Consider the following 16,668-nt stretch of genomic DNA (forward strand, 5'->3'; position numbering starts at 1 on the left):
ATGCAGTCAGATTCTGGAGAGGAATCGGCTGTGCTCTGGAAAGGCGACTGTGAAGGGTCATCGAAAAAAAGGTCCGGAAAGTCCTTCCCATAGTAGTTTTCGTAAGATGGTGCCTTATTGGGGTAATAATCGGACCTGGGAATGGGTTGATCCCACACAGGTGGAAATTGACCGATTTCTGACGCCACAGCCTAACAAACGATGAGCATGTTCTTCAAGTTGGAATATGACAATGCCCCACGGTTTGTTCCAGCGATCTGGATACTTAATGATGTGCCGCGGAAACTTACGCAAGAGCGCCACAGGGATGCCGGCTTTTGGGGGAATGTGGAGCAGGATGCTGGGGAGAAGGATGTGTTTGGGTAGGCTGATTTGCACGGAGTAGCTGGGGGTAGAACCCCGAGTGGATTCAGTGACAGAGGATCCCTGGTACTTAAATTTTCACTTGTGCGACATGACAGGACCAGGTCAAAAGGACATATCGTAGCGTCCATTTTCGTGCGGGAGATAAGGTCAGTGTGACCTCAATAGTGATTTTTGCGCTGTCTAGAGAATGGATTACGTGTGAGATAGCCTGATGGGCGAGAACCATGATTCTTCAGGGACTTGATATAACCTTTGAGTTGAAGTATTTCTGGATGCCGGGAATAACACTGTCCGGCAGCAACTTAATCCTTGATGAAAGTATGGGCTGATTACAACGGCCATTGCCGAGTCACGGGGAATATTATGTAAGCCCAAAATCATCTGATAACGTGCATGATAAGCGAGTGCTCCAGACAAGCGAGTGCTCCACCAATCTACACCTTAAGACCTAAAAAGAGTAATAAAAACACCACAATCTATCTGATCAATTAAAATTAATTGCTATACTATTCCCTATTGACCTCAATTGCCTCTTGACAGGTCCTTGCATTATGCCCGGTCTTTCCGCAAATACTACACTGCCGAACCTTTGGTCCTTGTGACCTCTCGCGACAACCACTTCTTGACGATTCAGCTATAACCTGCGTATCAACATCCGTCTGATCAATTGCTTGTGATGCTTCCCCTATAGTTAAAGCCCCTTCTTTCTGTACCCTAGCCCTTTTTCCCCTCCGGCGTCGCCCTACTGTCTTATTCTGTTGTTCAAGTTGTCGAACCCTATCATGTAGTAAGACCATCTTATCCATAAGAATAGTTGTTGCCTTCTCAAAATGCTTTACGGCTTTAATTATTGACTCAGGGGAGCTGCTCTTGTGATTTCTAATCCTTCCTTGTAGATACTTGGAATGCGATTGGGCCTCTAGTGGTGTCTTTGGGGTCCTTGCAGTCCAAGGGGTCGATGGTATTGTGACCTCTACAGGAGGCGTCGGAGTCCGAAGCTGCACACCAAGCTTCGAGATGACATTTTCTGGGTCAAAGGGAGCAAGCCCAGCTCCTCTAAAACCTCCCTTGATATTGATTTCTGAAATAGCAGCTTGGTGGGCGGCATAAAAGGCAGGAAAGAACTCGGTCTTGGAGATGTGGGTTATAGAGCATCTGATCAGATGCTCTATTTGTCGGCCATATGCCTTTTTCAGCGGCCCAAAGCACCCTACGTCAAGAGGCTGAAGTAGATGAGAGGCATGAGCAGGCATACAGAGTGTGATAATCTTGTTCTCCTTGCAATATTCCTCGAATTCGACGGAGTGGTGACTTTCGTGACCATCAAGGATCAAGAGGCGATAGGAACCAACTGATCGCTTAGCTGTAGCCCGATTAAAGTGCTTTAGCCACTCAAGACCCAGCTTATTATTAGTCCATCCATTTTCGCTCAATGCAATAACCCAATCGCCGGGGAGGTCGCATTCTTGGTACCAATTGGCAAGGTGATCCTTGCCTGCACCAATGATGAACGGCGGGATCGATTGACCATCTGCATTGATCCCCTCGATCACAGTAATCCATTCGCGGTTTCCAGGCTGTACTTGCTTTGGTCTTCCTTGCCTATGGGAGCTTGTGACGACGATTCCGGGCTCAATCACGCCCATCATAAAGCCGGTCTCATCAAAGTTCCAGATATCATCTGATCGGATGCCGTATTTTGCAATTGTATTCTCTACAAGCCGAAACCAGCCACGAATAATAGTCGGGTCTTCGCATTTAGCTCTCTGATAGTCATACCTCCGAGATAGACGTGTCTTTAGCTCTGGTTGTCGCTTGACGAAGTTATGAGCCCAGCGCTTGCCGACGCGTGGCGCGTTGCGGTTGGCAAGTAGAGAATTCGCGATATCTTCTACATATAATAGGCTTGAGGGAAATCCTTGCGAATCTAGGTCTAAATGAATTAGATTATTATCTGCTCTTCCTGATCAGATAGTTTCTGTGACTTTGTGGGAGTATCACGCGTTGAAAGAATGCCTCGCTGGCGGCGACGTAAGGCAAAGCGGTCAACATGATATATAGCTGCGGCCTTTCGAAGACTTAATTTTGGGTTATTTTGGAGGGCCTGAAGGGCAAGAATAATCTTAGCTTCATTTGAAGACTGTGGCATATTGGGTTATTGAGAAATATCTAATTGAATAGTGATAGTGTAGGTTGAGGGATTTTTGGAGCACTCGCTTGTCTGGAGCACTCGCTTATCATGCACGTTACAATAAGTTGGGATCCCAGCCCGTGGGCGGCCCAGAACGGGATGCTACCCTGTTCTACCCCACTCCGATATATTCGTAGGGGTTCCGAATCGCACGATCGAACGATGGGCTCAAGTTCTGGACTCTTTCAGCCACGCTTGTTTCAGCCAATCACCAGCATCTGGTTGACACCAGAGGTAGATCACGACAGGGGAGCTTTTCCTGTTGAATGATTGATCTCATCGTTTTGAGTTACTCCGAACGCTGATCCATAGTTTTTTGTCCAAGGATCTGAGCCGGTACTTTTGTACGTCATACGATACATATGACGAATGGTTTAAGGGGGGTTGAATCCTGCCTCTAGGTCTAGACTTGGGGAGTTGGCAAGGGAAACCCTGCAGGGACTAAGCTACAGACTTTGTATCTACTATGTACTGTAGGATTTACCGGCAATTCGGCGATAAGGCTTTAAGGGGCGTACGGGGTTTGGGGTCCAGATTGCGGACGACCTCCATGGCGAATTGTCTCTTTGGGCAGCATAAGCCTCCAACAGGTCACTTGTCCCACTTTGCTTACTAACCCCGCTAGTACCTGCAGGGTACGTGAAGTACCCGTCAAACAGCTTCTTCATTCAACACCAGCAAAATCATCAAAATCCTCATACAAATTGACCCTAACGAGTCTCAAATGAAACGATGAGCTCTCAAAAGATACAAGATTACATAGATGATCGCAGCTTTGATACCCCGCCTTTGAGGGCACCTGATGACCCCACCGGCGTACCTAATTTTCCGCCCGAAGAGGGTCGCGGTGATGATTTTCAACCTTTCAACCTACAATATCGTAATTTTAAGATCAACCCTCTACCCAAGGAACCACTCGAGTTATTCCAGCTTTTCGTACCTATTTCCCTTATATAGTCATGGATTGAATACACCAACAGCTGGGTCGCTCACTTGCTTGAAAATGCCGTTACTGACAACTGGAATACCCCCCTTTCTGAATACTCACGCATCGTCGAATGGGAAGGCATCTCCACCGCAACGGCTTATGTATGGCTTGGGGTCCTTGTTTACCTAGGAATTCATAGGGAAGACTCAATAAAGGACCATTGGAAGGCACCTAGGCTAGGAGAACAGCGCCCTCTTCACTCAATCATCAAGTTCATGCCGTTACGGAAGTTCGAGCTGACCACACAGTATTTCCGCACTTTTGACTACACCAAGGTCGATGTGAGGGTTGAGAGCGATCTTCCAAAGACCTTCCAAGCGGCTGAAGAGTGGTCTAATTACATACAATAGGTGTCTATTGAGCTCTATCTTCCAGGGACTAATCTGACTGTAGATGAGTGCATGATCCCGTTTACAGGCAGATCAAAAGAGACAACGCTCGTCAAGAATAAGCCTACGCCAGTAGGCTTCAAAGTCCGGGTATTTGCACAACAGGGTTTCTTTCTGCAGTGGCTTTGGCATGTAAAGGCATCACCATATAACGCTATAACGGTCGAGCTACCTACACCACAACAGCACGGCAAGAAGGGAAAGCTGCTGACCGAGATCCCTCTCAGCAATACACAGAGCGCCTTAGTTCACCTACTGAAAAGGTTGTCTGTCAACACAGACACAGCACGTCTTCACAGATAACCTCTTCTCGTCACCGCAACTCTTCCGCCTTCTTCGGCGGCTTGGATACGGGGCTACAGGCACGGCACGCCCTAACTGCGGCATCACCACCGAGATGAAGCATATAAAAGATACCAGGAAGCTTCCTGACGGCACGCCTTTGGTGTATAACGAGGTATATTTAATCCCGACGAAGGATAAACAGGTACAGACAACTTTACCTATATTTTCCTCACTAATTTGTCTCTTTCCGTTCCCCCTAGGTCCTTCAAATCGCTTAGAAAGATAGCTCTGTGGTGCTCTTCCTTTCAACTGTGCACAGCGGAGCCCCTCACGAGCGCATACCAACAAAGAGGAAGTTACCTGCTAAAAGAGGCACGAAGGCAGAGGCACAACGCCTGCAGCAGGTCTTCAGTGGTGATAGCTTCAAAATGATCCCTATTCCTACTGTTGCCGCTCAGTATAACGTTGAAATGAATCACGTGGACCGCGGTGATCAGATAAGGTCCTATACAACATATCAGCATCGTTTCCGGCGCGGTCCTTGGCAGGCATTGCTTTGGTCTTTCCTCCTTGAAGTCGCACTTGCGAATAGCTTCATTTTACAGAAGAAAACGCGGCAGCCTCGTTGGAAGCCCTATACCACGCTTCAAGCTTGGAAAGAGGCTATTTACAATGCCATTTTCAACAAATACGCAACTGAAAGTCACACAAGGAAGAGAGGCCGCACAGGGAAGGAGGAAGATATCGAGGATACAGTAGCACGGCAAATTCACCTACAAAGAGACATCAATCATGTGTATAGAGGTAAATATTCCGACTGCCTAGCTTCTAAAGGCTGCCGGCAAGGACAGCCTCGACCCTTCACAAGAAGGAAGGAAAAAGGAGGTTATCTACAGCCGATATCAGGAAATCAGCGGCGGTCGCAGACCCGATACGGCTGCAAAGTATGTGAGGTAGCTATTTGTAACACAGCGACCTGCTGGTACTTCTATCACACGCAAAATTAGGTGTGTGTGGATGTACCTTGAGTTGTGCTAATTTTGATTGGCTCTAGACCCCTGTCGTGACCACTTTGGAGGCTTATGCCGCTCAAAGAGATAGATATTTTCCTAAGGTGATTCTGGTATTCGAACGTGCGCCTCGGATTAATCCTCTCGGGTTCAGCTGATAAATTGGCTAAGCATGATCACTGCACAGTATTGAGCACTTGCACCTTCCTCTCCAACAATAACTCTCGTTTAGGAGCGCAGCCCATATATCATTCTTGAGTAAAAGCGCGTATCTCGATGTACTTACCTGATTGATGCAAGCGACAGGACTTATAACTCGCACTGTCGGTCTGTCTCCATTTCCCCACATTCGCGCCCTGGACTCCACACAGCAGCGGTACTTCTAAGTACTTCATTTGCTAAGCCAGAAATTGCTTAGGCACCCCTAAGGCGGCCAAATTCTGACAGAACATCTGCTTATCAGGTAGAGCCATGTACCCAGATGGCCCCACCCTAGACTTTACAAAGAGCATGTTTTTGTGGACCGGAAGGTGCTAGTGCTCAATACTGTACCTTGCTTTTCGATACTGTCTCTCCACCAAGTTCGAACGAACCTCTGGCCGCAGTTGAAACTGACTTCCCACAGGCATGTGATGTTCTATACCCATAGCAGTCCAGAAGTTACCCATGAGCCTCGCGCTATGAAGGCTCAGAGGCTTCGTGCGGACGGCCTCCTCAGCGTCATGGAGGCCTCTATTTTCTCCCAGTCAGTGCCGAGACCCGCTCCTTGTTGGTAGCGAACGTGACCTCTCCAGGATTGGGCCCGGGGCCGTTACAGATTTCCTGCAGGTCAGCCCGTTGATCTGGACTGATTTGTCTGTTAAATTTCATTACCTGCGATCCGATCTTTAGATGCCTAGGTAGTGGTCATACTAAATGTCATCGCGTCATCGGACTCGTAGTGGCTGCTACTAGGCTCTTCCGAGGCTTAACCCGACCCAGAACCACCTGACCTCACCTCAGGTGATGTGATCAAGCCAAAGAGAACTCTGAACATTCGTAGGAATAAGCACCAAAATCATAATATCGGGAAAAGGCGGCAAGTAATGCTAGAACAATGTATCAGACCACCGATATTTCGACTAACAACTAACTACCTACACTCTCGCCCGATCCCCAATCAAAAAACGGGCAATAAGTGCCTGAGCCATGGTTCCACGATTTTTGACTTTTTCGTTATGTGGCTCAGTTTGCCATGGTGCGTCGTTTATGGCGGAAACTTACGATCAAATATCTGAGAAATCAGTAATATAAGTCGTAACTGGTCCATTAGATACAACAAGAGAATAACGCGAAGTATAGCCTTTATATTTCACCACATTTTACTGAGAATTGCTCTATTTCAACAGAAAGTCCCTATCAAAAGATCATTCATGCCTTATCTTCCTCCAGGTAATTCAACCAGTCACCGCAATGCCTTCGTCTCAGGTACGCCTGTAGCATTCCTTGGGGTGATAGGCAGCATTATTGGTCTATTGTTAATAGTTATTATTTTGTACGCCCATCTTTCAAAGTTTTGTGGTTAATATTCATATTAATAAAGCTAGCTTTATCGTAAAATCACGATATCCTCTACATCTAAAGATCCTCAACAACGCAAGCCCTTCAGAAAAATACAGAATAGTGAAAGGGTCCAAAAAGCAGGCGACATGGACTGTAACGCAGCCTAGTTCAGTTGACGTCTGGTGAGTACCAACTTGAGAGGAGGGATTTTCCTACCCGTGCTAATGTCAGTATAGTGCAATATGCATCGAAGTTCTTAGGGACCAAGATAATGTCCGACAATTGAAATGTAAACATGTCTTCCATACTGGTTGCATCGACTCCTGGTTCCAGAGGCACCATGTCGATTGCCCATTATGCAAGTCAATATTCATTCCAGACAGGTGCTGCGATCCTGCAGACGTTCCTTAGGCGGGGTTTCATCAGCGACGGATGATTTATGCAGGTGTTAGGGTTCTAGTGATCAAACCTTTGAGTGGTCGTGCAAAGCCTGAAAAATACTTGACAAGGGGTTTCTTCTTTTGTAATCCGCTCCCTCTCCTACGCGAGAGACGTATATTTCATTACTATTTAGTATATGAGGGTATTGATACGTAGGGTATGAGTCTTACTTACCAGTGTTATAATTCTCTTAATCACAGAAGTAATCTAAATCCAAGACTGTAAGCTGAAGCTTATACTTTTATCATGGTTGTATCTTTGCCCAGGATGCGCTTTTGATCAGGGCGTTAAGTATGGGACTCATAGTGTGTGCATCAACAAATTCAACCAGTAAATAATGAGAATCACAAGAGCTTCCATTTCAGGCTGACAACCTCTGTGTTGCATCCATGTCTACACATACCGACCTTCAGGTGTGGCCATTACAGAACAGGTGTATGTGGCTTTGGTCGTCAAGACCATATTTTAAAGCCTGTTTGCGCAAGGGACACGGCAGCTCACTCACGATCAACGCCTTCCAGGCCGTATACTTATTACCGCCGGCTTCAATTCTAATGACATATCCCAGTGATTAGGGATAACCTCAAGGCAGGTTCAGCTGGTTGTAATTTCTCTTTTCACTACGCCTAAACGCCGGTCGGGTGGCCTAGGTTGCTAAGAGACGCCAAGGCCAAGACCAAGGCCAAGCCCTCCCTTCCTTCTTTGCTAGCGGACTAAAAAAGCCTAGGTTTAAATGATCGAATTCGTACGCGCCTCGAAGACCGATTACCGTATGTCCTATCGAAGGATCTTTCAAGCCCTCAGTTTGGGCCGCTCTGAGTACGCTATCCGCTATGCCTCAGGTGCACTGGCTTGAACAGATATGCATGCTGCGAGCCACGGATCAGACGCTGAGAGTCATATCGGCTGTTCCATTCATCAAGGGAAGTCTATTCTATCCTTAACGAGGCCTGGGCTACAGTTGGAAAGTCCACGAACATGGGTAACGCGAAGGCGCGACCAAGAGCTCGATCTAACCAGCATCATTGAGCATGAATGACAAGGTCGCTGAAAAGTTCCCAGAGAAGATGCCATAAGATAGATCGCGTGGGTTATCAATAATCCTTGGGATAGTATTGGCCGGCCTTCTAGCGTGCGACCTTGCTTATCTCAGTTCTGCATGTAACTTACCTCGGAATGCATACCTGCGATGTTGACGGGAAGTTAAATTGGCAGGGTTTAAATGAATTGTCGAGTGCAGCGGTCGGTCCGCAATTGTGAATGTTTTGGTACCCTACTTCCTCAGAGAAGAGGATAGTCGATTGGCTAAGTCAAGCTGTTGACTGCCCTTGGTTTAGACCTTAGGGCTAGAAGAGGCAGGTGCTATGATAATATGTAGCGTTCCAAGGCATTGGCTTATTATTGTAGCAGTGTGTCTGGACCTCCTGATTATAACTTTGTAGCATTATTTGCTAGCAGAATAAAAGAATCGTCCTCATCATATCGCAAGCTGCGCAGAGGGTGAGATTCAATTGTGAGACGGTTTAACCAAGGAGCAAAACCTCTTTCAGACTTCAACAACTAAAACCATGCATTTATTTCGCGATAGAGTCATTCGTCAATTGACTCTGTGCTTACATCACATACAACAGTTAAGGCCATTTAACATAGGTTTCACCACAGCGTGGACACACTGCGTAGGTATATGCAGATGTATATGATGTTATATTACCAGCTGAGGCAAACAATGTGCATGGCGCTTACTCTGTCGCTAATAATGACATGCGCCTTGAATGTGACATATGGCATCGAAATATACATCACGCTCAGCATGGGATCACCCCTTTTCTACCAATATCAGAATCCAAGGCATGATCCCAAACAATATCAAATTGGACAAATACAGCGCTCGAGCTGCTTCAGTCCACACCTCCTCACTCTCTTTTGCAGGACCACGACGTCCCGCAACTCTGCGCCCCATGAATTCCACGCAAACCATAAATCCCAACCCAAACAGTCTAACTGCCATTCTTACACATGCTTTGGCGGGGATCTTATAGCGATTTACTAGCCAATTCGCCCAAGCAATAACAGCGATAAACACAAGTGGTGCCTCAATAATTTCGGCATGTGGCAGAGGGAGATTGAATTTGGGGATGACGTATAGATGGCGGATGGTACCAAAGAAGAAGCCTGTGGAGAAGACAACGCCGAAATAAGTAAATGCCAGGCGACTTATAGTAGAGAGGGGAAGATTGGAGACATTTTTGGGACGTGGAGTTTTAATGTTCGGCGCCATACTTTTCGGAGATGAGTGAATGTTTAAATACCGACTAGAGTTTGGTATTGCTATACAAAGCATGACATACAAGCCCACTTAGGAGTTAGGAAGGAGGGCATGAGTTATTCTGCCGAGAGGATATGCCAAGTTATAGATTGAGGCATGATCTGACTGCATCACATGGGGTCCACCGCGAGACGGACCCACTCGATTCCACAGCGCCCCCTTTGCTTCCTCCGTGATGGCACGGACCGCAGACATTTATCGAAATAAACGTAGAAGCCCAGACCAGACGTAGACAGATTATACACGACGAACTAGTCACTCTACAAGTCTACACAGATGGGAGCGCTATCCATGGTCATATTGGAGCTGCCACAGTCTGCACCACCAATGGGGAGATTCGAAGCGTATACATAGGTCTGTCATTGGCATTGTGCGGTTGCGTGCATACATAACATGCAACGCAGCAGTTCCTGGCGGTGGTCACATTGCTGAAAGCCTGAATGTTTTATTCATAGATGCACCGCGGTTAGAGAAGCCTCGTGGGTCATTTTCATTCTTCCTGAGATCATGATGATAAAAGTGTGGCTTGCATTTCAGTCAACGAGTACACGCTTCAAGCTTTTCCTCACCTCTACTGCACTCTGAATAAATTCATCTCCATCTTTTATATATCCTTCAATATATAACGTGGTTGATAAGCATGCTGACCGGACAAGTATACTAACCACTATACTGTGTAACTAAAAATAACCTACCCTATAGTACTTTTAAGCTATAAATAAAATAGCTAAAAATCTAATAAAAATATTTCTTATAATAGTATAGCTAATACTAGTATATTATATTTTTTAAGGATTTTTAACTATTTTATTTTATATGGAAAACCTTATAATACAGTGTACTTTACAGTATAACTAGGTTTTAAAGTTTATCACTATATAGGATTTTTTTAAATATCTAAAAATATTAATATAACTTAATTTAAGACTTATATATAAGCGGTTAAAATTATAGCTATTTTAAGGTTAATTTAAGCTTTTTATAAGCTTTTAAAAATTGGAGTTTAAGGTGTATAGGGTAGTGGTCAGCATACTTGTCCGGTCAGCATGCTTATCAACCACGTTACTGAGTTTATAGGCTATTTTGTTTCAGCCTTGATAGAGGTAAATAACGAATATATTAATGGCAAGGTTGCACAATAAAAGGGCTGAAATTGAAGCCGCGATATTTATCAGCTGGATAATCATCGGCTCCGGCAGGCTCCTTGGAGTCCGTGCAGGGGCCTTTGTGTTGCTTATAGAAGCTCTTCCCATCATAGGAATCGACCTCTTGTATTTGATCGAGATCTGAAGATATATTTATGGTTTGAGTTGCCATAAATTGTATAGTAATTTAGCTGTGAAAGGTTGGAAGCTAAAGCTTTTGGTACCCCGCTTGTACTGCTGTAATGACAGGAATAGGGTGGGTGGGGTACAAGTTGTAGCCTCATTAGGAGACAACATTATGTGTTGCATGTGGCTGTAAAAACATCAAGAATTGACTAGCGGCCCCGCACTCTGACGAGAGAGACAGACAAGGCTTCATCAAGACTTCAATCAATAAGATTACCAGTTTCTGCTCCATAATACGTTGAATCCACCCCATCATGCGCTCAATATACGTAGCGCGTATCCAACCAGTTGTGGACAATTAAAAGATGTGGAGGTGTCACGTCGGGAGGAAGTGGTTTTCGCAAAGGTGGGGTGGCGTTCAGATACTTTTGGACCACAGTGTTGACCTAGGTGGTCACTGAATGAAAGTACCTTTTCCAGCGTCGAGGTTCTAATCATGGCAAAACCATGAATATTAAGTCTGGGAATTGTATTCCATAGAGGATATAAAAGCGTAATTCGGCAGGGTGTGACGTGGCAAGCTCACATATATCATGTGAAAGTATAGGACCCTGGGCAGTATCTACATGGTTGCTACTGTCAACGAATAATAAAGTTGATCCAAAGTTACGTTTATTGTGGCTTTGCGTTGCGAAATAATCTAACCATTTTCTGTTTCTAGTGAGCCATTCGAACTTGCTTATGTATGTATTGGTTGTAAATGGCCGTCACGTCATCCTTACGCAATACCATGTGGCTAGTGGATAGCCAGGGCTGTTTTGGTCGCCATTAATGGTAATATACCCATCACCTATTTACCTCGAGAGGTCTTCAAATAATGAGATCATTATGGCCTGTTGTAAACTTGTATCTCTCACCCACGTTGTTATTAATTTAGTCGAAAATTCTCATATTATTGCAAAGAAGATCCCCCGCTGTTTGCCATATATAATCAAATTACTTCACTTTTAAACTACATGATACCAATAGCATTCATCAGGCCATCAGACCACCGGTAGGAATACTATCTCAGCCTTAAACCCGTTCCCAAAGGCGTCTTCCCCTCACCATTTTTTCATTCATCGCCGCTGTTTTGACGATTCCACAAAGTTCATTCCGACATCGATGCTTACTCAAATTTCAAGCTCATTCACCCCTACCATCTATAACACTGCCCGGCTTAGAACCTCGGTTTACTACACTAAACTCGGTCCCAGATACCTATCCACGATGAAGGCTCTCGTCTACAAGGCAGTCAATGCGGTCTCCCTCCAGGATCGGCCTATTCCTACCCTTTCATCTCCCACTGATGCCATCATCAAGGTCACCAAGACGACTATTTGTGGTACAGACCTGCACATTCGAAAGGGCGATGTGGCTACCTGCCAGCCCGGTCGCGTCTTAGGCCATGAAGGCGTTGGTATTGTGCACTCCACAGGATCCTTCGTCACGCGGTTCAAGAAAGGTGATCGTGTGCTAATCTCGTGTATCTCGAGCTGCGCGACTTGCGAGTACTGTCGCAAAGGCATGTACAGCCACTGCATATCGGGAGGCTGGATCCTTGGAAACACCATAGATGGCACGCAAGCTGAGTTCGTCTGCGTTCCCTTCGCTGACTCAAGCCTTTATGCCATCCCCTCAGGTGCTGATGAGGCTGCCTTGGTCATGCTGAGTGACATATTCCCCACAGGATTAGAATGCGGCGTGTTAAATGGCAAGGTCCAGCCAGGAGGCATCGTTGCCATTGTGGGATCTGGTCCTATAGGTTTGGCGGCTTTGGTCACGGCCCAGATGTACTCCCCGTCCAAAATTATCGTTGTCGACATGGACGCCAAGAGGCTAGAAGTTGCGAAGCACCTGGGCGCCACCGAGATAATTGACAGTTCCAAAGAGGACCCAGTTACTAGTGTTATGGCTGCAACAGACGGCAAGGGATGCGATTCTGTTGTTGAGGCTGTAGGAATCCCAGCGACATTCGAGCTATGTCAAGAGTTACTTGCTCCGGGAGGCACCTTAGCCAACGTCGGGGTTCACGGTACAAAAGCGGATCTTCACCTACAGAAGCTCTGGGATAGAAATATCTGTCAGTGCGTTCTTCTTAAGCAAGGGTATTGCTAATCAAACGTGATCTAGCCATCACCACGAGACTTGTTGACACTGTCACTACACCCATGCTTCTAAAGTTAGTTGGGTCAGGCAAGTTGAAGCCAAGCCTACTCATCACGCATCGTAAGCAAAAACTTGATTCAATCAACAAAGAGCTAACCTATTGGTCTAGATTTTAAGTTCAGTGACATGGAGAAGGCTTATGAAACGTTTGGAAAGGCGGCTCAGCATGGGGCCTTGAAGGTAGTTATTGACGTAGACTGAATGTTTGCATATGTTTCGATGTCATGAACGTCTGATGTGGTATATTTCTGAGTTCTACTAGTATTTCCAAAGGATATTCTAATGAAACATTTGGGCATCAGCATGTGCTAGATTAGCCTGGGTTGGCATGTAAGATAGGTCACTGAGTAGCGCAATATCGACGGCGGGGCATCAATGTTGGAAACACACCCCAGCAATATCTTCGTGCCCTTATATACGCAGAGATGAGGGATGTCTCAAACGTTGGAAGACCCCGGTAGGGATAAACTCCCGGGCGATTGGGTACACATCTTCTCGGATATCAACGAGAAGAAGCTACATCAATTTAGTCGAATTATCTAAGGCTCGGATGTCATGTCGTATCACTTATGGCATCAAACTTGGTCAACACAGGATGGTGAAGACCTACGTTGGCGCTGGTCGTCATTACTCGCAAGTGAAGCAGCGCTGAAGAAGGATGTGGCCACGAAGGAAATCAATATCATTCTCAATGTTGAAGACGTTTAAAGTCTGACAAGTTATTATTCATTAGAAGATTGTTGAGATGCAGATATCATCACACGTCAGCTCGAGTCGAGAGGGGTCTAATGCTTATATTCTCTAGACCCTGCTTTTATCGACCCTTCATACAAAACACCTGGCTATCACCTGTCGGCAATGTCACCAATCCCCCACATACCCCTCATTGAACCACCCCTAGACCCCTACTCAAGAATGTAGACCAGAAATGCGCCGCATTTCCACTTCTGCACCAATCAGAATCTCCATACTCTTGCCCCGAATTTCCCCCCTGGAAATGCGCCGCGTTTCTTCCACGAAGGCCCGTGCCAACCATGTAGACGACCGCGCTCTTAGACTTCAGAGCGTGTAGTGATTTCCGTTGTGTCGATTAGGAGGAAGGGAGCAGCAATCAAGCTCTCTCTTTGTTCTATTGTACTAAGGACTGCTTGTAACTTACTAAATTACACACTTTTCATCCGTGCGCTGGCCCCCTGTCATTATTACTTTCTTGAAATTACATCTTTTTTATCTGTGCACGCTGGTTGGTCTTCGAATGCAATACCTCATCCCCCAGAACACACGTGAACCCATCTGCGGGGCTCTCAACACCTTCCCAGAAAGTTATACCGATTATTTGCTTACGATTTCTTCATTCACAACAGCTCCGTTCCTGAAGTCCGCGCCAAGCCATGGCCAGTCTACTTTCGCTTCCCAACGAAGTCTCTCTCCTTATCCTCAAACAAGTCCATCCCAGAGATTGGCTTTCCCTTAGGCAAACATGCAAGGAAATCAAGGCAAAAACAGCTCATCTCGTCACCGAATTCTTCTTCCAGACGCGTGTGGCCATGCTCAAACGGAGAAGTCTACAGTGTCTTGAGAGCATTGCAAAAAGTGAATCGCTTAGTCAGTCAGTGCAGGAGATCGAAATCTGCACTAGCCATCTGCTACCGCTCGATGAGGTGGAGGAGATCGAGCCACCGTATTGTGAGTACGAAAGCATGACGAAAAGCCTAAAGGGCAAGGTTATTCCGGATTCCTTGGTCGACCGCGGCATAGACTACGACGAGTGGTACAAAAAGTGGCATATCAACAATGCAGAGGTCGACTCAACTGACGAGGATGAACGAGACGAGTATGACAATCGAGGGGACCAATCTGGACAAGAAAGCGAATATAACATCAGGGACAATGACAGCCCTACAAGAAATCGACTGGAGCAACTCAACATGAGAGAGTACCAGAGACATCTATATGATCAGGCACATATGATGCGGACCGGTTATGATGTGGAATGCCTTACACAAGCCTTGGCACGCCTCAAACGCTGCAGAGAGATCAGCATCAGCACCAGCATACAGGCCTGGGGATTGAGGCGGCTGAGACGCAGCATCGGCATCTTACCGCAGAGGGGACTCACGTTCCAGTCGAAGGAGAGCATCCGACAAGTCCACCACATCATCCAGGTTGTTGTTACCGCCATAGCAGCTAGTGGGATTTCGGTCGAGGTCCTAAACATCGAACCTAACTCGATGCTTATGGACGCAAATCTGATTAACCCATTAATGCTTATGGATCCATCGTCTGCTATCTTATCCAAGTCTTCCCCTGCCAGTCTGCGCCAACTCCGGATCTCACTTGATCCAGAGTCTCCTCTAGATGACATGATTGTAGGCAGGAAGTGGGAACCTGATCTAATTCGGTTTATGCATCTTCTACCGAAGCTTTCCGATCTCGAGCTTGACTTCCAGCCTCGGGATGAGACAGGACGGTTCTCCGAGATCGCCAAAGAGCTTTATATTCCCAGACTGAAGAGGATAAGTCTCATCTGTATTGATACCGCGGCAGAAGGCTTAGCAATCTTGCTAATGCGTCATCATCGAACGCTTCAAACAGTGGATCTAGATAATATTCAGCTTAGTGGGGCTCTGACATCCTGGCGCTGGCTTATTGAGATTGTTTGGAGTAGTCTAGACCACCGAGGCCATATCCCAGATTCAGGATGACAAGCATGCTGGAAGAGGTGGGTATACTACTTATCAAGTACCTTCAAGGCTAATACATGTTAGTTGCACTTAGAGATTTTCTGACGGCAGCGTTTCGATTCTCATCTGCATGCATTCGAAGTCACAGACTCACGGCCAAGTAGTGCAGATTGTTTAATAAGCCTTATTCAGAAGTCTGAGTTCCTTAGGAGCAGGGGTGCGAAGGAAGAGGAGGAGAGAGCTCAGCCAGTGGTAGTAGAGAGATTAAAGAGACCAGCAGAGAAATAATTCTAAAACCTATCTACTGAGTCGAACTAAAAGAATCAAGGTTATATGAAGTATCAAGTGTACTAAGAAGTATAGGTTATATGTGTCTTGGCTGCTACCCTGAAATTGAGGTACCCGAGAGCTGGCACAGCTCTCTTCGCTTGTATGTGATACGCGTGAGGTGTCACCAACGATGGAAGCTTCCGTAGACCTAGATATTATTCGCAGGTGACTTGGTACAAATCGTGCACCCTACATCATTATTCCAACTTCAGATTCAAGTGCAAAAGGACTTTTACACGTCTTGATTGGGCCATTACCCCTGTTTTCCTCTTTCACTTCAAAGAGGACAATGTGACAGCCGCAGCTCCACTTTCAGTCACGGAGTAGGCGCTTCACATACGATATCCATGATGGTTGGTGGGGTCAGGGTTGACCTCTGCGTTTGAGAGGAGCAAGAAAACAAATTTCGACACAACATCTCCAAACCGTAATGATATACGAGCTATAAAGAGCACCATACTGTAGCGAATATTTCTATAAATTAAGATAATTGAAGAAAGAATGTTTTTCCACCTGAGGCGACCTGTAATGAGCAAAAAGTTGATCTTGAAAGAATATATAGGGTAAGTGGCCATCAAACAATGCTCTCCACTCTACTTCGGAGTAGCCAATCAAAATTTGTTTAAAATGCGCGGTA

The 16,668-nt window shown here is 46.0% G+C and overlaps 2 protein-coding genes across 2 annotated transcripts; both read left to right on the top strand.

Annotated features, from left to right (window-relative positions):
- Window positions 1-12,078: 12,078 nt before the first annotated feature.
- Window positions 12,079-13,218, top strand: FOXG_07186 (alcohol dehydrogenase; the record flags this gene model as incomplete). Its single annotated transcript, XM_018385818.1, has 3 exons — window positions 12,079-12,931; window positions 12,982-13,077; window positions 13,127-13,218. The coding sequence occupies 3 exons, from the start codon at window positions 12,079-12,081 to the stop codon at window positions 13,216-13,218; spliced, it is 1,041 nt and encodes a 346-aa protein (XP_018244535.1).
- A 1,190-nt stretch (window positions 13,219-14,408) lies between these two features.
- FOXG_19689 (uncharacterized protein) lies at window positions 14,409-15,742 on the top strand (the record flags this gene model as incomplete). The annotated part of the gene is made up of 1 exon (XM_018399954.1): window positions 14,409-15,742. One exon carries the CDS (start codon window positions 14,409-14,411, stop codon window positions 15,720-15,722), a length of 1,314 nt encoding a protein of 437 aa, XP_018244536.1. The 3' UTR covers window positions 15,723-15,742.
- Between the last annotated feature and the right edge of the window lie 926 nt (window positions 15,743-16,668).

This window comes from Fusarium oxysporum, chromosome 6 (assembly GCF_000149955.1).
Source record: "Fusarium oxysporum f. sp. lycopersici 4287 chromosome 6, whole genome shotgun sequence".
Taxonomy (NCBI): domain Eukaryota; kingdom Fungi; phylum Ascomycota; class Sordariomycetes; order Hypocreales; family Nectriaceae; genus Fusarium; species Fusarium oxysporum.